The sequence below is a fragment of the Ziziphus jujuba genome, chromosome 11 (genome assembly GCF_031755915.1).
Source record: "Ziziphus jujuba cultivar Dongzao chromosome 11, ASM3175591v1".
Taxonomy (NCBI): Eukaryota; Viridiplantae; Streptophyta; class Magnoliopsida; order Rosales; family Rhamnaceae; genus Ziziphus; species Ziziphus jujuba.
The window spans coordinates 23,404,317-23,430,912 of NC_083389.1; the positions used below are offsets into that span (position 1 = coordinate 23,404,317).

The following is a 26,596-nucleotide window of genomic DNA, read 5'->3' on the forward strand; positions in this document are numbered from 1 at the left end:
GTTTATCTTTTACAGGAGTTCGATGATGTCTTTCTCGAGAAGATTCCAAATGGGTTACCACTGATTAGAGGGATCGAATATCAAATTGATTTTGTTCCAGGATCAACAATTCCAAACCGACCGGCTTATAGGAGTAATCCAGAGGAGACAAAAGAACTTCAAAGGCAGGTAAGTGAATTGCTTGAAAAATGATACGTTAGAGAAAGCATGAGTCCATGTGTTATACCTGTGTTATTAGTCCCTAAGAAAGATGGAACATGGAGAATGTGTGTAGATTGTAGGGCTATTAACAATATAACTGTCAAATATTGTCATCCTATTCCTAGGTTAGATGATATGCTTGATGAATTGTATGGTGCATGTATGTTTTCAAAAATTGATCTTAAAAGTGGTTATCATCAAATTTGCATGAAGGAAAGTGATGAATGGAAAATAGAATTTAAAACAAAGCACGGTTTGTATGAGTGGTTGGTTATGCCATTTGGGTTAACTAATGTCCCTAGTACTTTTATGAGACTTATGAATCATTTTTTGCGTGCTTACATTGGAAAGTTTATGGTTGTGTACTTTGATGATACCCTTGTATATAGTAGGAGTTTAGAAGAGCATATAGGGCATCTTAGATTAGTTTTAGATGTGCTCAGGAAAGAAAGATTATTTACAAATATTAAAAAGTGTGATTTTTGTCGAAATGAGCTTGTATGTCTAGGACTTATTATGATATTGTTTGATCCAGGAGATTGGGTTTGGTTGCACCTAAGAAAGGAGAGGTTTCCAGAGCTACAAAATTCAAAGTTTATGTCATGTGGGGATGGACCTTTTCAAGTTCTAGAGCGGATTAATAACAACGCTTACAAATCAAATCTTCCAGGTGAGTATAACGTAAGTGCTACCTTTAATGTCGCTGATTTATCTCCTTTTTGTGCAGGTGATGATTTGAGGAAAAATCCTTTTCAAGAGGAGGGGATAATGAGGAAATGACCAGGACCACCCCAAGATGGAGTCCAAAGCCACTTCAAATCTCTACAGGACCAATAACCAGGGCAAGAGCAAAGAGATTTAAAGAAGCACTAAATGGTTTAACCTAAGAGGTGTTCACATCCCAAGGAAGCAAGTTCATTACTGAAGATGAACCAAAATTGGTTCATATGATTGGAACGGAGGATGCCAACATGAAAGAAAGCCTAACGCATGGAATCCAACAATATGGTGATGTGGCATGATTTGATGACATGGATGGTGATGTGGCATCATATGGTGACATGGCACTTTTGCCACGTGGAGGATGATATGCGCCTACATGGCATTGGCTGAATTTTATAATTAGGAAATATTAGTTTTTATTTTATATCTTGATTGGATTTTGGCATGTTGCCTATTTTATTATCTGAATTTAGTTTTATTAGGTTTTTAAATTACTTTCCTATTCTTATTAGACAACTAGGAGATAAATTAGGTTTCCTAAACTTAACCACATTAGGTTTCCTAAACCTATCAACATTAGGTTTTCTAAATCTAATTTTCGTCCATAATTATTTTTAGGCAATTTAGGAAAGCTTTGTAATTTATTTTGCCTATTTAAAGGTACACAAGTCATGAATAAAATTCAAATTACAATTTTGATTCAAAGTGAGAATGATTCTCTTGGTTCTCTAAGAACTATATCGAACTTTTCAAGCTTTGCTTGTGGAGTTTAAATTTGACTTATCAATAGGTTATTTCGCACCCTGTTGTGGCGTCTTCACCATACCAAGGTTCTTACCTTAAATATAGATAATAGGTCGAGATCTTCCATTGATAACATGTAATTAGATGGTTTAATTCAATCTTTGTTACGGGTTTAGAGGCAGGTCACTCTAGGTTCGTATCAAAAACCAACTATTCTAATTGATTTAGAAAAGCCTATCCTACATTTTTCAAAGCAAAAACGTAGTCAACATTGGAATCCCCCGATAAGTTCATTGATTATCAAGGTTATTGGAAAATGTTCACCATATAAAATTCTTGTTCAAAGGTTACATTCAGGATGGAGAATTCAAGATGAAATAGAAGTTATCGATATTGGCAATGGCTATTACTTGGTGAAGCTGTTTTCCTGGGATGATAGAGCTATGGTTCTCTCTTACGGTCCATGGATCATTGCAGGTCATTAATGTCCGTCCAGTGTTGGAAACCTAAGTTTTATCTCTTCAAGAATCAAGTTCAAAGAGTATCTATCTAGGTAAGGTTACCTTATCTACCTTTTAAGTATTATAAATGCTCTATGTTGACTCGTATTGGTAATATTCTTAGAAAAATTTTAAAGATAGATAACACTTGCCAGACTTTGTTAAGTTGAACATATCTAAGCTCTTATGGTTCGTTGAAAATATTTATTATTTTTTTTGTAATGGATTGGAAAGTATTGAATTGTATTGAAATGCATTAGTGTATTGTGTTTAGTATTGCATCATACTATAGTATTATAAATTTTTTATTATTATTATTTTTTAAAAATATATGTAACTCTAGTTTAATTAATTTATTTTTTTTTATGTCTCATCATATCATTTGTACATCATTAAAAATTATTAGAAAGACAAATACAAGAATAAAAGATATCAACGTATAAACAAAATGATCCAAAAGAAAAGCAAAAAATCACCATTCATCAGCACCATCGCTGCCAACAATGCTAACACCACCTAAACAAAAACAATCTTAATCTAGTCCAAGCATATATTATTTCTATTTCCATTCAATTTAATCCTCATAAAATGCTCCATAAAAAACGAAGATCTCATGAAACCTCAAGCCACAACATTCAATGATGTCGATAATTGAATCTATTTTCACGTTTCAATTTAAATTGAGAATTTAGAAGAACTTTGTCTTGGGTACCCTGATCTTCTTCGTTCAGTTATTAGTAAACCATAAGGGGAAAAAAAGAAATAGTAAGGAAAGTAGGAAATGAAAGAGTAAGATTTGGAAATTTAAAAGGGGAAGATGGAGAGAGAGAGAGAGAGGAAGAAGAAATATTTTCAGCCGCATCCTAAAAATTTCTGACCATTTTGGAAACAAACGTAGATGATGCCTCTCAAGCAAAGGTTAATGCGTAACATATAGGAGGGCTCAAGTTTCTCATCATACATTTTGTGGGGTGGGCTACCTTAAAAAGGTCAATATAAGTTAACACCAACTAAAAGCTCGGTAGGGTGGACAGCATTGAAAACGTCTGACTTGATTAAGTTACACAGGGTTAATTCACTAGCAAATTTAGTATTATAATATTTAATACTATTTCAAATCTTAGGTCCTGTTTGGATATGCTTTTTGTTTTCAGTTTTTAAAACATTGTTTTAAAAATAAAAAATAAAAAATTACTTTTGTTTGTTTTATGAATATTTTTATATATGTACATATTCAATGATCCAAACCAACCATTATAACTCTACCATTCTTTTTTTCTTTTGGTAACCATTATAACAGCTGGAGTGATATGGTGTGAGTCTCCAAAAACATTTAATGGCTTATGGTTGGATAAATTATTCAGTATGCATATGATAACAGCACAAATTATTCAGTATGTATATTATATCAGTACTTATGTGTGTGCCATCAATTGCATAAATTATTCAATATGTATATTATATCAGCACGATAAAAGATTCTTAGACACAGTGGCATTGAAAACACGTATTCCAAATCATATATATAGTCTCGGATCACATGCCAACACCCAAGAATTCCTCTAAAAAAGATGAAGCATGACCTTAAAAGTTAATGTGCACAACAGGATGCATATGGTATGTTCACAAAACCAACACATAACAAGCAAATAGAACAAATTAAAACAAGCATTTAATAACACAGATAAAAATGAGAAACTCGAAGAGATAGCGTTGCATTTTTCATAAAATTAACCTAATTGAGCTTCAAGCAATTTGATAACAACAAAGCCATAAATAAATTAAACCCAGAAAACAACAACAATTATTCTAACACAAAAATTACTTAACAAGTTTATCGAAATCCCAAAATACATCTCAAATTTGCTACAAAGAAAAAATTAAAGGATTCTTAAAACACAAAAAAAAGTACCCTTCATGAAAACCCAAAATTCAAAAAAAATAAGGCATCAGAATAATTAGCAAGAAATATCCAAGCAAAAAATTTTAAAAAGAAATTACAAGGTGGATTAAGGAAAAGAAGGAGAAGAAAGTACCTAAGAAGTGAGAAAAAATGAGATCAAAGGCAGAACTACAAGATCAAAAGGCATCCAAATAAAGATAACTCGGAGGCCTGGAAACTGAAAGAATTAGGGAAAGGTTAATCTAAAGAGAACAAGGTTTTCAAAGTTTGGAATTGATTTGGAGTCTAGATGTACTCGGCTTGTTAGAATAAGTTGCTGGAAAATTTTCTAGTTTTGACTGGTTTGTGTTTCTCTTCTTGGTTTCAAAACGGAAACTAAGGTATTTTCTCCAAAATTCAATACAATATATTCATTAAGATGTAATACATATGTATAACATACAAAAAAGGTGTGAAAGCACACCATGGCCTGTTTTAGCACCAATACAAAACAAGTCCTTCATGGTGAAGCAAACCCCATGTGCAAAGTAACTTTTCACCATGCTTCTTAATTTGTTGACAAGTGTTGCTACCTCATTAGTTGCTTCATGTTAAAGTAGTCCTCATGCATGATGACACATGTCCTTTCATGCATTGGATGAGAAAGAGGCCGAATGATTGAGCTCCATGTTACCAAGTAGGTTCCATATCACCATTCTTGTCACCAAGGTGCTTTCCGTGTCATCAAGGTGCTTCATTTCCCTAAACTTCCTAAAACCCTAATTTGGCTAATGCATTTTAATTTATACATTTTGGTGTCTTTGTGCACTAACTTAACAAGCCTAGATTGCACAAAATAAAGTACAAAACAAAATACAAAAAACAAAGCATGAAAGTGACCCTAGGCCAAGGCACCTTGCTTGGTCTCGGGTTTGTCTTGTTCATGGCTAATAATGCCATGATTCTCTAACATAAACAAGATTCAGAGGTGTTTCAAAAGTCTCTCCCTCTTTCACTTTCTCTCTTACCCCCTCTTTCTCTCTCTATTTCTCTATGATTTTTGTCCTTTAGTTTCAATTTTCTGCTTTGTAGTTGGGTAAAGAAAATCAAAATATAGCAAAACCAAAGAAATGGATTAGAGAGATAGAGAGGGGGTGGAAATGGAGATATGAGAGTAGAAAGAGAAAAGAAGGGAACCTAGAACTCCAGAAGCCATGATCTAGTCGAGATCTATCAAACAAATGCGATTCGAGACCATAATTGGGTGTGAAGGTGAAAATAGATGGGTTTTGATGAAGGTGAAAACAACGAAAACATCTTCTTGCTATTTTCTAAATTTTTTTTTTCTTAATTTATTTTCTAAACCTACATTTGAAAAATGATGGCCAAACATGTGTATTTTTATTTGGAAATAGTTTTCTATTTTATAAAACAGAAAGATATTTTAAATCCTATTGGCTAAATAGGCCCTTAATGTCCCATGCCAAACATGACCTTAATCCCTAAGATTTAAATTGGGGTCATACATAAAATGTTGGAAATGAAGGCATAGGAACCTTCTGTTTTTGTTATGGTTGTGTGATTCATAAAGAGGTTAACTATGATAAAATTGAGAAATTTAAAGCTAGGAAGGATGGTGCTATTCATAATTTTGATAATATGGAAAATGTCAATGTTAATTTTGAATCTGATGCTGAGAAAGGTGGGGAATATGGTCCTTGATTAACACTTCAAAATCAAAAATATCCTGCCAATGGCAAGAATAAAAGCAAAGATTCTTTAAAAGAGTCCAATCTAAGAGAATACAACGAATTCAACGTTTGGGAACTACTGGGGACTCCAATCCAAAGCTCTTCATCATATTGGTATTAAAGCATATCAAGTACATAAACCTTAGGAAATCAATAAAATGAATGTTCAAGATGTGAACAATGATAATATGGTAATTGATATTAATGTTGCTAGTACTTCTAAAATCTTAAAAGATGTTACTAACATTGCCACAAATGTAGCTAAAGTTTAAAAAAAAAAAAAAAAAAGGAGAGAAAAGGCAACATGATAATTCTTTTGGTAAAAATGATATGCAAGGGACGGACTACAGAAAATCTTTATGGGAACTCTTTTATTACTTTCGAGGAAAATATGGGAACAATTGCTTAGAATCTCGAGAAGAAAATTGAAAAGAACATAAGATGAAAGCAGATGATTGAAGTTGGGAAGTATATTGCTCCTAAGCCTATTGATCATGCTGCTAGAACTTTTTTGGTTAATGCTAGTCATTCTAAAGGAATTGATGTTGATTTAAAAAGTAATGTTACTATTGTGGTGGGCACAAACACACTTATTAATTAGGTATGTGTTAATTATCTCTTTTCACTTTTTAATTAAGAAATTCTATTATGGAATGTTAGAGAAGCAAGTAGTCATGGGTTTGTTAATTATGTGAAAAATTATCTTAGTCTATATAATGTAAATTTTCTTATCCTCATGGAAACCAAAGTTAGAGGGATTCAAGCAAAAAGGGTTATTTCTCATATTGGTTGGACAAAGTATGTGAAAGTTGATCCTATTGGTCTCTTCAAAGGTCTTTAAGTTCTCTAGTAGGAATAGGAGATTGATGTTGATCTCATATGCTATTCCAATCAAATGATAAATCTATTTATTGGTAACAAAGTTGATTGGTAGAGGCTATTTATAGCTCCTTATGCTAATCATATTACTTATATTAGACATAAGTTCCAGAAGCTCTAAAGAGATCAATCAAACGAAACCTTTTCATTAGCTCATTGATGGGGACTTTAATAAGTATTCTAGCAATCAAGAAAAGAAAGGAAGTGCTGCTTTTAAAATCTCAAGTCATTCGAGTATTACTAGTTTGTTAAAAGACTATTACCTCATCAATTTAAGAGTAATTGGTCATAAACGCATTTGAAGCAATGGCAAAAATGGTCTTCATCTTATTTAATAATGCCTTAATAAAGCTTTCTATTATCCTATTTGGAGAGAAGCTTCTTGTAACAACCCATATAACACTACCCTTTTTGAACAAGTTTGACCAGGTTTGACTAAGTGGACTGTATGTGGGTCCTAAGTTAACTTTTTCCATGGTTAATATTTTGGTTTGATTATTATGTCATGTGTAGAACTCATTGATACGAGTTCATAGACTGGTGGCATGTTACATTTTGAGGATAAAAAGTTATGATTCTGAGAAGTTTTAAGCATCAATTTTATATCAGTGTCCAAACCAGTCCCAAGTTTTTATTTTTTAGTAATACAAGACTCTACATAAGCCTTGTAAAGCGTCTTAAATAGAAAAGAAACCCTAAAATATCTGTTTTGTCCCTCAAACCTGAGAAATTTCTCTCCAAACCCATGAATCCGAAATGAATCATTTTGAACCCGTTTAACATCCAACCGACTCATCACGTTTTTATGCAATTCCGGCCAATCAACTTGATACATGTGCCACATTGGAGGAAAGCCCACACGATGGCAAGATCAACAGTGAAATTTCATAGTGAACGGCGGGCCGACGTGCCCAGATCTGTCTAGTGAATTCGACGATGGCCAGCATGATGGGTCACCAGATTTTTATATTTTTCAACCATTTCAGGCCGACCCATACACCCCTTCCCCCATTTTTAGGTCTGAACTCATTTTCGTGCTTCTTTTGCCTAGATTCTTCACCGTTTGATAGATACATCAACGAGGAGTTTGATCAAGATTTCCATCAAGTTTTCCAACAACCCCCGACATTGTTGAACCAAGGTGAATGCATCATTGTGTTGTTATTGCTTGGGCTTTCCATTGCTATAAATTTTATGAATATGGACATCGTTTGATAAGTTTTCCATTTTTGGGTCAATTAGTTAAATAAGGATAAATTCGAACTGTGTTTGGAAAAAAATTGGTCAAATTGCACAAAATTGAAGTAGGATTAGTGAAATAAGATATTATTAGAATCCATTAGAAGGTTCAATTTTGAAAGATTAGCCTTCGGATGAAAACTTCAATTTTAGGTACCGAATCTTTAGGGTACGGTGTATAATTTGATACGAACCTAGGACGACCTGCACTTAAACCCGTAATATATTAGCCCGAATCTAATTATGTTCAAGTTCTAATGGTCACCTAGATCCCTAACCAACCGGTGATTAGAAACCTCAGTATCTAATGAAGACGCCACAATAGGTGATGGAAGGCCTATTGATAAGTCAAACTAAAACACTCATTCACTAATGGTGTTTTAGGTGTTCAAAGGAATAAAGAAAAATTCAATCTAACAAAATAAATTTTGAATATTATTAATGGTGTGTTCTTCCTAAAAAAAAAGCCATTTTATAGGCTAAGAGAAAACAAAATAAACCCTAATTATAATAGTTAAAATTGGCCATGCAATGAAGATTCCTAATATGGCCAAAAGTCTCCTCCTTTCCTAATCTAATTTTGATTAGCTAATTCCATTCCTAATATCTCATTTTGTTTTAGGAAATACAAAATTTACTTAAAAACGGCAACTTTTCAAATACACCATCATAATTCACAAACAAGGTACTAATGGAAAGCTAAAGAGATGAGTAACACAAGATTGACCTCTGGTTTTTGAATTAGGAATTAATTAATTTACAATGAAAATAATAAAATAATAAATTTCTTAAACTTATTTGTCCAGAAAATAAATAAATAAAAACAAAAAGTAAATGTAGTTTCCTAAAACAAAAAGTAGAAATCAAATTAGGAAACTAAAATACTATCTTTTTGACTAAGTTGACTTTGACCCTTTTAAGCTCCAAATCAGCTTCCATATGCTTTATAGGATGCCAAATAGGCTGTTCATGAAGTCCCACACGTTTCCATCGCTTGGAGAAAGAAGAAAAAGCCAACTCAGAAAAATACAGTAAAGCCAGCGAGCAATACAGCAATTTTTGGCCAAATTTTGAAGCTGTCCGTACAAGTCTGGACAAGTTGGTTTTACTTCTTCCTTGACTTTTTTCCATGACCTGTTAGTGATATTTATTGAATCCATGAAGCATGAGATCCATTTCATGCTGCCCAAACTCCATAAATGCACCAAAACCTCTACTCGAGTCCGTATCGGCTTCCACCACTTGTATGCCCAAAACAGATTTTGGATCTTCGGGTATGGACAAGTGCTCTTGAGAATGAATTATCCTCTGGATAAAGGCAGCATATTTGTCACTAAACCTCTTAGCTTGAGCCCTAGTGATCGCCCCCGGTCCTCATCCATATCAAATGAGCAACCCAGCGGGTTGTCAGTTGTGCGGGCACGAACGGATTGGCATCATTCCCCTCCTCTTGAAAAGGATTTGCCCTCAAATAAAAGTCATTACCTGTAGTAAAATGAGATAAATTAGCAACATTAAATGTGGCACTAACATTATTCTCACCTGTTAAATCAAGTTTGTAGGCATTCTAATTAATCTGCTCCAAAACTTGAAAAGGTTCATCCACACATGGCATGAGCTTTGACTTTCTTTATTTAAGAAGCCTCTCCTTTTGTAAGTGCAACCAAACCAAATCTCCTGGGTCAAACACTATCACAAGAAAATCTAGAAATACAAACTCATTATGGCAAAAATTACACTTTTTTAAAGTTAGCAACTAATCTCTTCCAAATTTTTAAATTTCCATTAAGTAAAGCTCTTAACAATACAGAAAAAGTTCTATACAACAAAAACATTTTTGAATAAGTATCTTTATAATTCATGAACAGAAATGGTTTCTTACTCAAGATGGCTTTATTAACATCCCCAAAACTCAAATAAAAATTTTTATTTTTCCTTTCCCACTCACAGTTTCATTGAATTTTGCATCACACTTGGCTATTTCTCCAAGTTTCTTACTCTCAGGTTTATTATAATTTTTCCACTCAACCTGGGTTTTATAAGACTTACCTTGGACAGCAAGCTCACCTTTTCCCTCTTGAATGGATGGTAAAACCGTTGGTTCCATACTAGTATTCTCTTTAAGCCTTTTGGCTTCCTTCTTTTGTTGCATTTGTGGTTGGTCTCTAAAAACCTCCTTCGGGGTCAATGGCTCCAGCTTGACCTTCTTACCTTTAAATCTAAAAGCAATACAATTCTCTTGACCATAATGACTAGCATCTTTATCAAATTTCCATGGTCTACCTAATAGTATATGTCTGGCATGCATAGGCACAACATCAAACAAAACAACATCCCCATATTTATCTATGCTAAATATTACTTTGGCTTGTTTATTCACTTTCATCTCACCACTATCATTACGCCATTGTAATCTATATGGTTCTAGATGTCTAATTGTTGTCAAGCCTAATTTATATACCATAAGATTACTAATTACATTAGTACAACTTCCACTATCAATCATCATACTACAAATCTTACTTTGGGTTTCACATCGGGTATGGAAGGTGTTTTCTCTTTGAACTTGGTCTTCATCCTTGTATACAGGAAGTACTCTCCTAGAAACCGAGTTTAATTAGGCATTGGATTCATGGAGTGTCTTGGCTTCATCTTCAAGTTCTTCCTCTCCTTGTTCAGTCTCACACTTACTTTCTTCACTTTCCGATTCTAGCTCATCATTACCTTTTAACACCATGATTCTTCTATTCGGGCATTGACTAGCAATGTGTCCTCTTCCCTGGCACTTAAAACACACAACATCATGAGTTCTAGAAGGTTTAGGATCAAATTTTACCTCATTCTTTGGTGCTTGGACAGATTCGGTTTTGGACTTCCTCTTTGGCCGATTGGAACTTTCTTCACCAAGTTTCAATATTGGCTTTGAATCGTAGATGGGGTTGCTTCTCCAACCACTAGGATTTAACCTTCCCTTGTTTGTAACTCCTCCAAACCATGAGCTTCCCCTCCATTTGAAGTGATTTTCAATTTTGATGGCCACATGAAGCATCTCCTCAAACTCTACATATTGTTGAAGTTCCACTTGGTTGGCTATATCGCGATTCAAACCACCCAATGAATCTCCTCTTCTCACCCTTGAACCTGCCATGTTAGTATAAATAATGCAAAAATAAAATAAGACCTCACCAAATTCACTCCCTCACATGTTTCACTCAAACAAGGTCTCGACACTCATGTTTTCACACTAGTTTCGGCTTTTACCCTCTTTTAAGCTCCCACACTCTTGCCTTTTTCTACTCAATGAATTATCTCAAAGCTCTAATTAAAACACCCACAAAACATCAGTTAGATCACAAGTATGTTTTAATTAAACTTATAAACAAAACAGTAGCAAAAGCAAGCAATACCAATGAATTTAACAAATCCTAGTTTTTGGATTTCTAGACAAATAGATCAAAATAATGAGGAGAATTTTAGAATTAGCAAGAACTAGACCAGAGCGTAAGAGATTAAGGATTCAAGAATAAAATTTAGGAAAAAGAATTTCAAACACGAACAAGAATCAAATCGAACAAAAATATAGAATACTATTGGTTGTTGTTCTTGTAATTCAAGTTTTTATGTCAAATCCTTTAACTAATTTTAATCCAAATAATTTAAACACCCGAAGTTCAAATATCTAGCAACAAAAATAATTCTCCAGCAACTCCAAATATTGAATAAATAATCAACAAATCAACAGCTCCAAGAAATTTCCAGCAATAAATTTCAACACCAAATTCAACAAACTAAAATTTTGTTTTTATTAGGCTTTTTTTATTCACTCACAGAACACAAAAAAACTATAGTAACAAGAATCAACACCAAAATTTACAATTCCAACAGCAAAAACTCACCAAGCCCATGGCCTCCAACAACGGGAATAAAAATGTCTAGTTTTTTTTTTTTGTATCTTTTTTTTTTTTCAAATATATGATGCAAATACTTAAGACTAACACAGTAAAGAAATATCAACAAAAACCAAATTAACAAGAACAATGTTTAAAGAAAACCCACAAAGTAGGAAACAAAAATACAATAAAACTAGGAAATCCTGATTCAACTAGGAATGAAATTTTTTGTTTTTTTTTTAAATATGCAGAATGTGTATGATGATAGAAGCAACCTTAACCTAATGCCAAAATTATAGATTAACACACAAACAAATAAAGAAAATAAAGATAGATCAAACCTGAACAAAATTCGGCTCCGATACCAAATGATACGAACCTAGGACAACCTGCGCCTAAACCCGCATTATATTAGCCCGAATCTAATTATGCTCAAGTTCTAATGGTCACCTTCACCCCTAACCAACCTGTGATTAGAAACCTTGGTATATAATGAAGACGTCACAATAGGTGATGGAAGGCCTATTGATAAGTCCAACTAAAACACTCATTCACTAATGGTGTTTTAGGTGTTCAAAAGATCAAAGAGAAATTAATCTCATAAAATAAATTCTAAATATTATTAATGGTGTCTTCTTCCTTAAAAAACAAGCCATTTTATAGGCTAAGAGAAAACAAAATAAACCCTAATTACAATAGGTAAAACCGGCCATGCAATGAAGATTCCTAATATGGCCAAAAGTCTCCTCCTTTCATAATCTAATTTTGATTAATTAATTCCATTCCTAATATCTCATTTTGTTTTAGGAAATACAAAATTTACTTAAAAATGGCAACTTTTCAAATACACCATCATAATTCACAAACAAGGTACTAATGGAAAGCTAAAGAGATGAGTAACACAAGATTGACCTCTGGTTTTTTAATTAGGAATTAATTAATTTACAATGAAAATAATAAAATAATAAATTTTCTAAACTTATTTGTCCAGAAAATAAATAAATAAAAACCCAAAAGTAAAGGTAGTTTCCTAAAACAAAAAGTAAAAATCAAATTAGGAAACTAAAATACTATCTTTTTGACTAAGTTGATTTTGACCAATCTTTGACCCCTTTAAGCTTCAAATCAGCTTCCATATGCTTTGTAGGATGCCAAATAGTCTGTTCATGAAGTCCCACATGTTTCCATCGCTTGGAGAAAGAAGAAAAAGCCAACTCAAAAAAATATAGTAAAGCCAGCGAGCAACACAGCAATTTTTGGCCAAATTTTGAAGCTGTCCGTACAAGTCAATATAGCTTGGTTTTAGTTCTTCCTTGAATAGTTTCCATGACCTCTTAGTGATATTTATTGAATCCTACCCGGACTCCATAAATGCACCAAAACCTCTACCCGGGTCCGTATTGGCTTCCACCACTTGTATGCCCAAAACAGTTCTTGGATCTTTGGGTATGGACAAGTGCTCTCGAGAATGAATTACCCTCTAGATAAAGGCAGCAAAGTTGTCCCTAAACCTCTTAGCTTGAGCTATAATGATCGGCCCGGTCTTCATCCGTATCGAGTCATCAACCCAACGGGTTGTCGGTTGTGCGAGCACGGATGGATTCACATCATAATTAGACCGGATGGTGTTCAATTTATATAATTTTGTAGTTATACAAACCATTCTAAGACATTTGGTACACACCAATCTTTTTGGTTTAGTTATTGGAACCTGAGAAATATTTTTATTATATTACAGGCACTCGTGTTGAGCTTGGAAATGGTTATGCAGGGAGCAAAAATGAGCATCTACAGTACTGTGAGTGGTTATATTTTTAAAATGTTTTGGGCGTGTAGTATAATATATATGGTTTGGATATTTTATGTATATATCATTTGATTTAAATGACTTATTTATGCATATATGAATATTAGCATTTACATATTTGTGTTATTATTTTATGTGAATTTTGAAAAGATTTTAAATGGTTTCTAACTCTAATGAGATCATAGTGAACTTGTGGATCATATTATTTAGATATCCTGGTATTTTAATGGAGGTTTTAAATCATTTTGGAAAATAACTACTTTTGAGAAGGCGGATTGGAAATCATATGTTTTAAGCATGTTTAAGTGTTTTATAATTTTATGTGCTTAAAAATGATTTATGGTGATATATATTTCACTGTGGTATTTATAGTTTTAGCATGAAAAGATGATTTAGAATGTTTGGAATATTTAAACAAACGGGTGGATTTGAACATGAAATTATATTTTATGATACAATGTTGTTTGGAAATGAATGATCATGAAAAAATTGTTTTATGGATATGATATTGATTATTTTAATTGATGTACCATAGAGTACTGGTGTTTCAGAACAGTATTATATTATAGCGTGTAAGTTTGCCATGGTGCCTTGAGGTTGGGTTCATCATACAAATTTATTATTGCCACAGCCGTGAGGTTGTGATCATCCTACAGGTTTGTATTGCCATGTTGCCTTAGGATGCTAAGGTGATGAGGTGGGTTTATCCCATAGGTTTTAATTATTTTACTGTCTGGTGGTGTTTTGGGACTCCACGCACCTCTTGACAGGGCTAAGTATATCGTATGTTACACTGTTCATGTTTCTGGTTATATTATTGGTTCTTACGATATTTATGGTTTTTACTGCATTTTCATAATTATTTTGTGAAATTGTGTTTATATCATTTTATGCTCAATATTTATATCATGATTAAACCAATTTATACTATTATAATGATCCTTTGCTTTATACTATTTGAGCATCAGTTTTATGATATTGACTTGGGGTATAAGTTTGAATTTTATAAAATTATTTTTAAATGGAAAACCTTTTGAAAGAGTGGAATGAGAAATCTTAAGAGAAAGTTTTACGGAAATAAAGTATTATTTTCCTATTACACTACGCCATTCACTGAGATATCCTATGTCACATTTTATTTTGTTTTGAATTCGTTCCATTAGGTCTAGGTAGTTAGCTAGCAATCTACTTCGCACACTATTTGTTATTCCGTGCTTTCCACCGTAACAGTAGTACCTTTATCTTCCTAGCTTATTTATATCAGTTGTTTTTTCTAGGTTTTACAAACACTCTTAGAATGCTTTGATCTAGCTTTTGGTCAGTATTGACCATATCGTATATATGTGTGTAGTTATGACCTATAGTACAATAGGCTGTAGTTGTAGACCATAATTGTGGAATTATATGATGTTATGGTTTTATCTATATATTGAGGTATTATATGATATTGCTTGTGTTCACTTGTCCACGTTGTAAGTTAGGTTCCATTGGATATCCTTTAAAGATTGTCTAGTGAGACTTCACCAGGCGGGACCATCCGGGTGATCCTGGGAGGATTCCGGGATGGGTCCTATCAGCTTGGTATCAAAGCTCTAAGTTTTAAATTCCTCGAGGTTGTGCATTACTATACAACTCATCCTGGGTTTTCACTTCCATACCTACCCTTTTGTTGGTGTTAATTATATTTTGGCTTATCCTTTCATATAAAACTTTTTCCCTAATGTTGTGATAAGGTAGATGTAGTTTCCAGCAAATTTAGCTGGAAGTACAAATATGTCTGCTTATGAGGAGCATCTTGTCGAGCACCTAGCTCGATCACTCGAGATGAGTGGGTTTACTAGGTATTCTATTAATTAGGCTCGTAGACTTGGAGCAGTGGGTTATGATGGCTCCATGAATCCTATGCAATGTCCAAATGAGGATAACATCACTTTAGCTAGCTTTATGCTAGGGAAACGCAAGGAAATGGTGGACGTATGAAAGAAGTAGGAGACGTCACATTTGGACATGGTTCAAGACTGCACTTGTCAGGACCCGTCCAGAATTCCTCCCCGGAACCCTAGACAAGCCTTGATCCCAAGGAAATACCACCGAACCTTCCAATGGAAAATCCGGCAGCACCTCCTCTAAGGGTAGGACTAACCAAAAATTTCCTGCACTGAAAACACACTTCTATATTCATCCCCTTATTCCTCCCACAATACTACAGATTGATCCACAAATTTATAGCACTTCAAAGAATAACAGCAACTCAGTGAATAAATAATAACTACACGTCCAATACAGTATACAGAGCTTCATGAAGTACTACTAAGTATAGAATACAACATGGATGAAAGAAATATTACAATTTCAATAAATGAAGAACAGGGTACTTCTCGAATTAAGACAGCGATGAAGATCAAGTCCGCTCCGGATGAATATCGACAAACCTGGTACCTAGAGGAACGGAATTTAAAAATATGAGATGCTAATCATCTCAGTGAGTGACCCTATCTACTATACAGTTATAATACCATGATAATTAAGTAGATAAATAATAATTAATTGGAAATAATATTTTCTCTCAAAACCCTTACGATTCTCTCGGTTGGAAAAGTTCTCCTTTTTAAAGCATTTTCACAAAACCCTTTATTCATAATCCCTGAAACCAAGACATCAATTTATTCGACTAAATATCAAATAAAATATAATAAGTCAAGCATCCAAAATTTATAATTAAAAGAAATTAATTTATTGAATAATTAAGTAAAGGAAAAAAAAATCAATTTAAAATCCCCATTCAATTAAATAATAAAAACAGCATTAATCATATTCTTAATTCCAATGCAATTTCAAAATATTTATTTTAAAATCCCAGTTCTGAAAATCACTTGATGCACCCATTATATACCAGTGGCGCCAACAGTACCCAGCATCCCAAGGTACCGCCAGATAGGAGGTTATAGAGAGAAACCGGCATACGGTCGCGTGGCATCCCACTGCGCCGCTATAAACAGGCGTCCCGGCCATGGAGGGGCGGCTTACCCTCATCCGATGGCAAACACAGGACAACCCCATAAATCACCTGCACGCTACTCACACCCACCAGCGCGCTAATCACATCCGTGTGCACACTAACCATATCACATATAAACATAACACCAGTATGTGTACGGTGCATCTAAAAATCATAAATCAATACATCTCAAATTTTCCATAAACATACCGGGTTTATTTCCATCAAATTAAACCCGGAAATTCACCACAATTTCTTTATAATCAACGCCATAAATTCATCGCATAAATTCCATAATTTTCAAATCCACCAATTTAAATATTCAAAATTTTCCAATAGCATAAATATTTTTTGAAATATAATAAATTAAATCACATAATATTCTATGGGCATACTTATAAAAATTGAAGTCACCAACATAAACAAATATTTTCCTTGAAATATTTGAAAATCAAATCATGCCCAAAATAATGTTAAAACCACAAGAATTTCATATATAATTGAATTCCACAATCCTCAATACCATAAAATAATTTTTACATGGCATAAATTTATATAATGCATATTTTCTTTAATCAAAATAAATCCACCAATAATTTCCACAATAAATCAATTATTATCAAAATCACAATGCCTTTATATATCAAATTTCCATAATTTGTCAAAAATCAAAATATGATTTAATTTATTCAAATATGGGCATCAAAATTTCCACATATAAATCCACTAAATATTTGACACATAAAATATAAATTTCAAATATTCAATTCACACAAAATATTCACAAATTTAATTCCCGAAATAAATTTGAAGGTGGGTCACTCACCTGGAGCACGCAGTTAAACCATGATCCACCATGGGATCAATTCCACGACTCACCCGTGCTCCTAGAACACAATTCACACACAGTCAAATAAATTAATATTTTATTCGGATAAATAATACCCGGTACTCGGGGGGTTAAACACAAACGTTAACCAAAATTGTCGAATAATATACCGAATCGAAGCTTGAGGAACGAGGATCGCATTACCGGTCTCCATTGACCCCAATTCCGCCGGTGGTGGCCGGAATTTGGCCCGAAAGCTTCGGCCGGTTTTGATCTCTTCGTATCTCGCAAACCGCTTTGAATTTTGGAAATTGGAGGCCATATTTGAACTCAGAGGACTCAAAATAGGGGGAGAGGGGTGGTAATTTGGACTGGGCTGGCTGGAAAACACAAGAAAAGAGGAGAGAGAAAATTTTCGACCGGCAGCTTCTCCGGCCCGATCTGGGCGCGTCCGGCGGCCGGTGACCGTGAAATTTTATGGCCGAGCTCGCCTCCTCCCTCGGCTTATCACTGGCCGGCGTGTGTGTGCAATGGGTGGCCAGAATTTGTGAAGGCCGGTGGACCCGAGGGAGAGAAGAAAAGAAAAGAGAAGAAGAAGAAGAAGGAAGAAGAAGAGGAATCGGGCTGGGTCCCCTTTTTTCCCATGTGGGGGAAAAGAAAAAAAAAAAAAGAAAAGAAAAAGAAAGAAAAAGAAATAAGTTAAAATTAATTAAATAATATTAATAATAATATTATTATTTAAAATAATAATAAAATAATATGATATTAAACACGGTTGACATGTGGCATCTCAACATGGTGACACATGGTCACATTTATTAAGTCACACGTGGCACATCATTACACGTTTAAAAATAATATTAAAATAATACAGTATTTGAAAAACTCTACAGGTCCATAACTTTCAAACCACATGTCCAAATCGGACGTGCCGCTAGTCTACGGACTCGTATCGACGAGCACTTTACAACCATATATAAGTCAAAGCTCATTTCCCCATAAATAAAAAGTCAACTCGGGCACCCTTGGACAGTTTGGACCCCAACTTGTTTTGCTCATAACTTTTGAACCGTAGCTCCGTTTTCAACGTGCTACTAGTCTACGAACTCGTGCCAACGTGTAATTCGTAACGGTACCTCAGTCAACCTAGAATTCCATCCGAGTCAAAAAGTCAACTTTTGACCCCCCTTGGGTCAACGGTCAACCTCGGTCAAAGTTGGAAAATTTCCGTTGTACTTTGGGACGGGGTGTTAAAGCACTTCACACTGAGTTTTATCCTTGAACCTTTGTTAAAATTAAGAGGTTAAATTTGAGACACTCAACCAGGATAGCATGACAGTTTCTGAATATGCGCAAAGATTTAGGGAGTTATTAGAGTTCTACCTCAACTTGGTTGCCGATTAGATCAATAAGAAGAGGAGATTTCTTGATGGTTAGAGCTAACCTATAGCACTGAGCATCTCAAGTGCCATTCACCCCATGAATTGGTCTATGAGATGCTGCCTTGGAGGTAGAGGGGCAGACATTGATGCGCAAGTCTAAAAGTCGATATTGTGGATGACATGACTTTGGAGATCAATGGCTAACAATCACCTAAAAGAAAATAACTTTAGCTCAAGATCATTGGATGGTAAAGGATTCAGAGGAGGCAGACACAGCCTCAGGGACAGTAGATTCCAGAGAAACATCACACTTAAGGTTTAGGACATTGGACAATGAGAATTGTCAATGGCCATTTATGGAGATCCACAGGTTGAGGTAGTTTCAACTCAGCATGTAGCTTAGGTGACAAGTTTAACAATGGACCATGCCAGTGGAATGGATCATGCATTCATTGCACGCAGTCGGAATGCTTGAAAAGGAATGATCCCTATTGAAGGCATAGTCAGGCTAGAGCTTTAAAATCGGGTGCACAATTTCATTAGATTGGTGGGTATATGGTACAGGATACATATGTAGGCCAGACTTCAGGAGGTTCTACCAATACTAAACAGCGATCTATATCCACAGTCAAAAGGGACAACCACTTATCAAAGGTAAGGTATATGCTATGATTAGTTAGGAGGCACAGGCCACCTAGTGTTGTGACAGATACATTATCTATGTTTGGTAGTGATGGACATATTTAATTGGCTCAAGGACCAAACATTCTTTTGTTTTACGTGAATATTTTGCACAAGTTGGGATGACTCCAATTTCCTTTGGGATGTCACTTGGAAATTTCCACCTTCACAATAGGGTTCATTAGACCTAGTGAGATGTTAGAATTTGGTATAGACGAAGTTTGGTTAATGCATTTTAATGATCTTGTGTGGGACAACTTGTTGAGAATTAAGCTGATTTTTGATGTTTTGTTTCCATGGAGATTAGGGGCTTTACATTGATGATGTTTTATGGATCTAAAGTGGTTGATATTCTTGATGATAACTTGACCTTCCAAGAAATATGATTTTGGGGGGCGTAGCTAGAACATAAGAAAGTGATGAATGTTTTCCTATGGTTTGAGGATCTAGTAGTTACTTCATAGCATTTGATTGTGATATTGTAACTAAGATTTAAATTTCTTTATTGCTTGAGGTATGAATTCTTGGAATTTGTTTGAAACTTGGAAGGATTTGAGGTTTCCACGAAAATGATATTTAAGATGATGAGAAGACTTGGACTTGATCTTTTGGTTTCATATTCTTTGGTGTTGATAATCTTGAGGATTTTGTTAGACTTTATAAGCAATCTAAGGCCTTCCATTAGAATAAATATGAGAATTTTTATTTTATGACTTTGATGAAATTAGTTAAAAGAAAGATGTTTGTTGAGGTTAAGAAAATTGGATAATCAATGAGCAGCATGAATCTTTTAATTGCAAGTACTAAGAATGTAATCGAAAGCAAGAACAATCTCAGTTTTAAACTTGTGATGTTAATATTAGTTTGAGGAAATTAGATTTAAATTTTAAACCTTCTTTTTAAATTGATGGATGGATTTTTGAGAAAATTATGAATTGTTACTTATGCTTCTAGGCAGTTGAAGAAGCATGAGCTGGATTATCCGACTCATGATTTAAGGCTTGCTGTAGTGATCTTTATATTGAAGCCTAGAGGCACTACTTGTGTGAAGTTGCTTATCGAATCCTTACCAATCATAAGAGGTTTAAGTATTTATTTACTCAGAAGAAGTTGAATTTAAGGTAAAGAAGATGGATGGAGTTACTTAAGGATTACAATTGCACTTTTGACTACCATCTGGGTAAGGCAAATGTGGTGGCTGATGCATTAAATAGGAAGTCTATAGGCTCATTGTCTTATGTACAGACAGTACAACCTCCTTTGATGGTTGAGTTACGAAAGCTGGATGTTAATTTATGGATGCATACTTTAGGAGCACACTTACTAGCTTCTGACAATGATCGATACTTATGGATTGTCTTCTTGAGGCTCAATTTAAAGACCCTTACATGATGAGCATGAGAAGGAAGGTTAAACAGGGGGGAAAGTCAGATTTTACTATTAGAGGCAATGGAGCCTTAGTGATTGGTTGTAGGCACTATTTTCCAGCTAATGAAGAGTTAAAAAGGCAAATAATGGAAGAAGACCATAATTCTACCTATGCTATCTATCATGGTAATACCAAGCTATACCGTACCCGAAAAGAACATTATTGTGGTCAGGGATGAAAAGAGAAGTTGCTGAATATGTATCCAAGTGTTTTATTTGCTAGCAAGTGAAGGTAGAAAGACAAAAGCTTTCTGAACTTCTATAGTCCTTACCCATCCCAGAATGGAAATGCGAGTGCATTACAAGGGATTTGATATTCAAGCTTCCTCCCACAATTCATAGACATGATGGTATTTGGATGATAGCAGATTGACCCACCAAGTCCGCACATTTCCTACCCATTCGTGAAAGGTTTTGTACTCAGAAGTTAGTGGAAATCTTTATGAATTATATAGGGAGTTTGCATGGGGCACTAGTATCGATTGTATCTGAAAAAGACCCACGGTTCACTTCAAGGTTTTGGCGAAGATTAATGAAAAAGCTAGGTGTCAAGTTGAATTTGAGTACCGCTTTTCACCCCTAAACCGATGGACAATCTAAGAGCACTATTTAGACCTTTGTGGACATGTTGAGGTCATATGTATTACAATTTAAGGGAAATTGGAATGAGTATCTACCTTTGGCAGAGTTCATCTACAACAACAGTTATTGACATGTTGCCTTATGAGGCATTGTATGGGAAACAATGCCGGACATCATTATGTTGGAATGCCATGGGTGAAAGGAAAGTTCTAGGTCCCGAGATTATACAAACGACAATAGACAAGGTCAATACTATATGGGTCAGGTTGAAAGCAGCACAAAATAAGCAAAAGAGCTATGCGGACCTACATAGAAAGGATTTAGACTTCAAGGTTGGTGATCGGGTATTCCAGAAACTCTTTCCTTGGAAAGGCATAGTACGATTTGGAAAGCGAGGGAAGCGAAATCCTCGTTACATTGGACTGTATGAGATAATTGAGAGGATAGGTCCAGTGGCTTACAGTTTAGACCTGCCAAAGGAGCTTTCTCGAGTCCATGATGTATTCCACATCTCCATGCTCTACAAGTATATCTCAGATCCATCGCATGTGTTGGAGACACCAGAGTTTGAGTTGAGAGATGATCTATCCTACGAGGAGCAGCCAATGCAAATTCTAAGTAGAGAAGAGAAAAAGCTTTGCAACAAGACCATACCATTAGTGAAGGTCCTTTCGAGAAATCATCTAGTCAAGAAGGCAACTTAAGAGTGAAAGGATCATATACGGAGTCAATATCCTTACCTCTTCCAAAGCTAAGGTACGAATTTTATGGATGAAATTTCTTTAAGTGAGGTAGGTTGTAACAACTAGTACCAAACTACTCCTATTGAAAAAGTTTGACTAGGCTTGACCAAGTGGACTATATGTGGGTCCTAGGTTGACGTTTTCTATGGTTAAGATTTTGGTTTGGCTATTATATCATTGTGTAGAGCTCATTGATACGAGTTCATAGACTAGCAACATGCCAAATTCCAAGTTACAGATAAAAAGTTATGGTTCTAAGAAGTTTTAAGCATCAGTTTTATATCAGTGTTCAAATCCGTCCTAAGTTTTTGTCTGTTAGTGATCGTGAAATACCCGTTTTGTCCCCTAAACAAAAGAAAATTTCTCTTCGGACCTATGGATTCAAATCGGATCTTTTTGAACCCGTTTCATGTCCAATCAAGTCATCACTGTTTTTCCCAATTCCGGCACCAACTTGATACACGCGCCACACCAAAGGGAAGCCTACATGACAGCGAGATCAACTGTGAAATTTCACAATGAATGGCCGGCCGACGGGCCTAGATCAAGCCGGGGAAGTTGAAAGCAGCCGATGAGGTGGGTCTTTAGATTTTCACATTTTTCGACCATTTCAGGCCAACCCATACACCCTTTCTCCCATTTTCGAACCCTCTGAACTCATTTTTCGTGCTCCTTTTGCCCTAATTCTTCACCAATTGAGAGATACATCAATAGGGATTTCGATCGAGATTTCCATCAAGTGTTCTGGCCACTAGAGACATCGTTGAACCAAGGTGAGCAAACAATTGTATTTTTTATCTCTTGGGCTTTCCGTTGATATAAAGTTTGTGAATTTTGGACGTCATTTGATAAATTTTCCATTTTTAGGTTTATTAGTTAAATACGGGATAAATTCAAACTGTATTTGGACAAAATTTGGTCAAACTGGACAAAATTAAAGTTGGATTAGTGAAATTAGATATTATTTGGACTGATTAGAATGTTCAATTTTGAATGATTAGCCTTCGGGTGAAAAGTCCCAATTTTGGATACTTGGTCCTTAGGGTATGTTGTATAATTGGATCGAACGATATCCAATTTATATAATTTTGCAGTTATACAAATCATTATAAGGCATTTTGTACACACCAATGTTTCGGGTTTAGTTATTAGAACCTGAGAAATATTTTTATTACATTACAGGCACTTGTGTTGAGCCTGGAGATGATTATGCAGGGGAGCATAAGTGAGCATCTGCAGTACTGTGAGTGGTTATATTTTTAAAATATTTTGGGCATGTAGTATAATATAAATGATTTGGTTATTTAACGTATATATCATTTGATTTAAGTGATTACTTTATGCATATATGAATATCAGCATTTACATATATGTGTGATTATTTTATGTGAATTTTGTTAAGATTTTAAATGGTTTCTAACTCTGATGAGTTCGTAGTAAACTTATGGATCATGTTATTTAAATATCCTTGTATTTGAATGGAGACTTTAAATCATTTTGGAAAACAATTGATTTTGAGAAGACGAATTGAAAATCATATATTTTAAGCATGTTTAATGTTTTATAATTTATGTGCTTAAAAATGATTTATAGTGATATATATTTCACTGTGGTATTTATAGTTTTGGCATGAAAAGATGATTTGGATTTTTTGGAATATTTAAACAAACAGGTGGATTTGAACATAAAATTATGTTGTACAATACAGTATTGTTTGGAAATGTATAATCTTAAAAAGATTATTTTATGGATAGGAATCATAATTTGCCCCACATAACCCAAAAACCATGGTGCACCGCCCATAATGGGGCGATGTTTCCTCGAAAGATCAGGGTTAAAGGGTGGGCTCGAGATAAATTCTTAAGGCATGAATCGGTGTTGGGTCAGGACCGGAGAATAAAAACCCCAGTCCGAATCAAGCCCAGTATATATTTGGTTATTTATATTTTTATAAATTTATTTGAGTGAAGGAATATTAAATTATTGATATATTATATAGTTTAATTATATATATATATATATATATATATATAGTATATAGCTTTTTTGGACTATTTAAAAGCCAGCTACATGCAAAAGAATTAAAAGATAATTTTTGAGGAAAACAAAGAAAAAATAAAAAATATTTAAATATAGGTAAAGCTGACACTTTTACACCTAAAACCGTTGGCTTTGATATTTTTAATTTTTTAATATTTTAATTGTACGGTATTTAATTTTTGTCAAAATTGATTGTTTAAAGGGTAGATTAGATTTTGATTAAATGTGTATTTAATGTTGCAAGGTATATTGATTCAATGTTGCATTTAAAAAGCCAAAAATAATGCTTGAACATCTTGGTACTCATTCAAGTATACTTACTAGTAACTCAAAGTAAAAGATCACAAATTTTTTTTTTTTTAATTAAAAGCATCGGCTTTTCCCTTTTCTTTTTTTGCTTACTATGTTATGTGAACTTTGCCGAAATGGAACTGTTTAAAAGCTAGCTACATTCAAAAGAGTTAAAAGATAGTTTTTGAGAAAAACAAAGAAAAACTAAAAAAATATTTAATTATAGGTAAAGTCGACGCTTTTACACCTAAAAGAGTCAGCTTTGATATTTTTAGTTTTTTTTAATTTCTATGGTATCTAATTTTTGTCAAAATTGATTGCTTAAAGGGTAGATTACATATTGATTCAATGTATATTTCATGTTGCAAAATATATTGATTCAATGTTGCATTTAAAAAGCCAAAAATAATGTTTAAACATCTTAGTACTCATTCAAGTATACTAATTAGCAACTCAAAGTAAAAGATCACAATGTTTTTTTTTTTAAAAAAAATTACAAGGGAAAAACCAATGCTTTTAAGCTAAAAAGAGTTGACTTTGTCTTTTTTCCTTTTTTTTTTAATTACTAAAAAATCACAATTTTTTTTAAAAATTTTATAAGTGAAAAGTTGATGCTTTTAAGCCAAAAAGTGTCGGCTTTGCCCTTTTTTCTTTTTTTTTTTTTTTTTTTTGCTTATTAAAAGATCACAATGTTTTTTTTTTTTAATTTACAAGGTAAAATCAGATAATTTTATGCCAAAAAGCATCGGCTTTGCACTTTTTTTTTCTTTTTTTTGCTTAAATCATCGGGTTTGCCTTTCTTTTTTTTTCCTTACTAAAAGATCACAATATTTTTTTTAAGTGAAAAAGCATCAGCATTGCCTAACCAAAACGTAACACAACAATTGAAAGGAAAACAAAAAAGAAAAAAAAGAACAAGACAATAAGAAATTGATAATAATAATTAAAATAACGAGGTTAAAAAAAAAAAAAGAGAGATATGATTTCAAAAGATAAGAAAGTAATTAAGGGGCCATAATTATTCTGACCAAAGCTGAGAATTAGAGAAGAGGGAGTTGGATGCGTGGGATGTAATCATGTAATGGTTGCACAGTAACAAAAAAATGACTTTTCTGTCAATTTTGAAAAGATTGGGCAAACCTCTTAACCAAGCCCATAATAATGCTAAGTACTATTTATTATATAATAATAATATTATTATTATTCATAGGTCCTGTTCATAATTACTCTCTCTGTCCCGTGTCACTCGAAGCCTGACAATCTCTAAGATCGAGTTGGGGGTCTCTCTCTAAAGTCCAAACTAATGAGAATCTGCCTGTACCCATACAACCGACTATTCTTTGGGGTGGTGATCCTATACAACTAAAGACGAGACCAATCACACAGGCACAAGCTAAGAGATTTAAGGACAACTTGGCTAGTTTTATACGAGGTGTTATTAATTCTCAAAAGGGCATGACAATACCCGAAGATCCAAAGCCCGTTTTATGCATCTAAGCTATGAAGACAAAAATGGATCCGAGAAGCTATTTTAGTGCATCTATGGACTCTGAACAGCAAGAAATGAATTTTTTGACTTATAAACATGATTGAACACTCCAAGGGACTATGAAATCATGCCAAGATAGAAGCAAAGCTGTTCATTAATCATGTTGGCGCACAAGACTTCATGTTGTCCGAATTGCTTCATTTTGGCGCTAGCTTTAATCTTTCTTGTTGTTCAAGCAAGTTCTTTTTGTTCCAATCAAGGGAAACATATGGGAACAAATATTAATCCTATTTGGCATCCTACATAGCATATTGGAGCTATTTTAGAGGCTAAACTAGCTAGTGACTGGACAAAGTCGGCTTAGTTGGCAAACTAGTCAACTAGTTGCCTAATTTGAACACTTGTCTTTTGTTTTAAGAAATAGTATTTACTTTGGTTTTTATCTATTTATTTGCTAGACACATTACTTTAGAAAAGTTATAATTTTATTATTTTATTTGTAAATTAATTAATTCCT

At 34.0% G+C, this 26,596-nt stretch overlaps 1 protein-coding gene across 1 annotated transcript; it reads left to right on the top strand.

Annotated features, from left to right (window-relative positions):
• Nucleotides 1–19,070: 19,070 nt before the first annotated feature.
• On the top strand, nucleotides 19,071–22,220 carry LOC132800034 (uncharacterized). The gene is made up of 5 exons (XM_060812933.1): nucleotides 19,071–19,201; nucleotides 20,461–20,588; nucleotides 21,216–21,284; nucleotides 21,390–21,450; nucleotides 21,590–22,220. The coding sequence occupies exons 1-5, from the start codon at nucleotides 19,071–19,073 to the stop codon at nucleotides 22,218–22,220; spliced, it is 1,020 nt and encodes a 339-aa protein (XP_060668916.1).
• The last annotated feature ends 4,376 nt before the right edge of the window (nucleotides 22,221–26,596 follow it).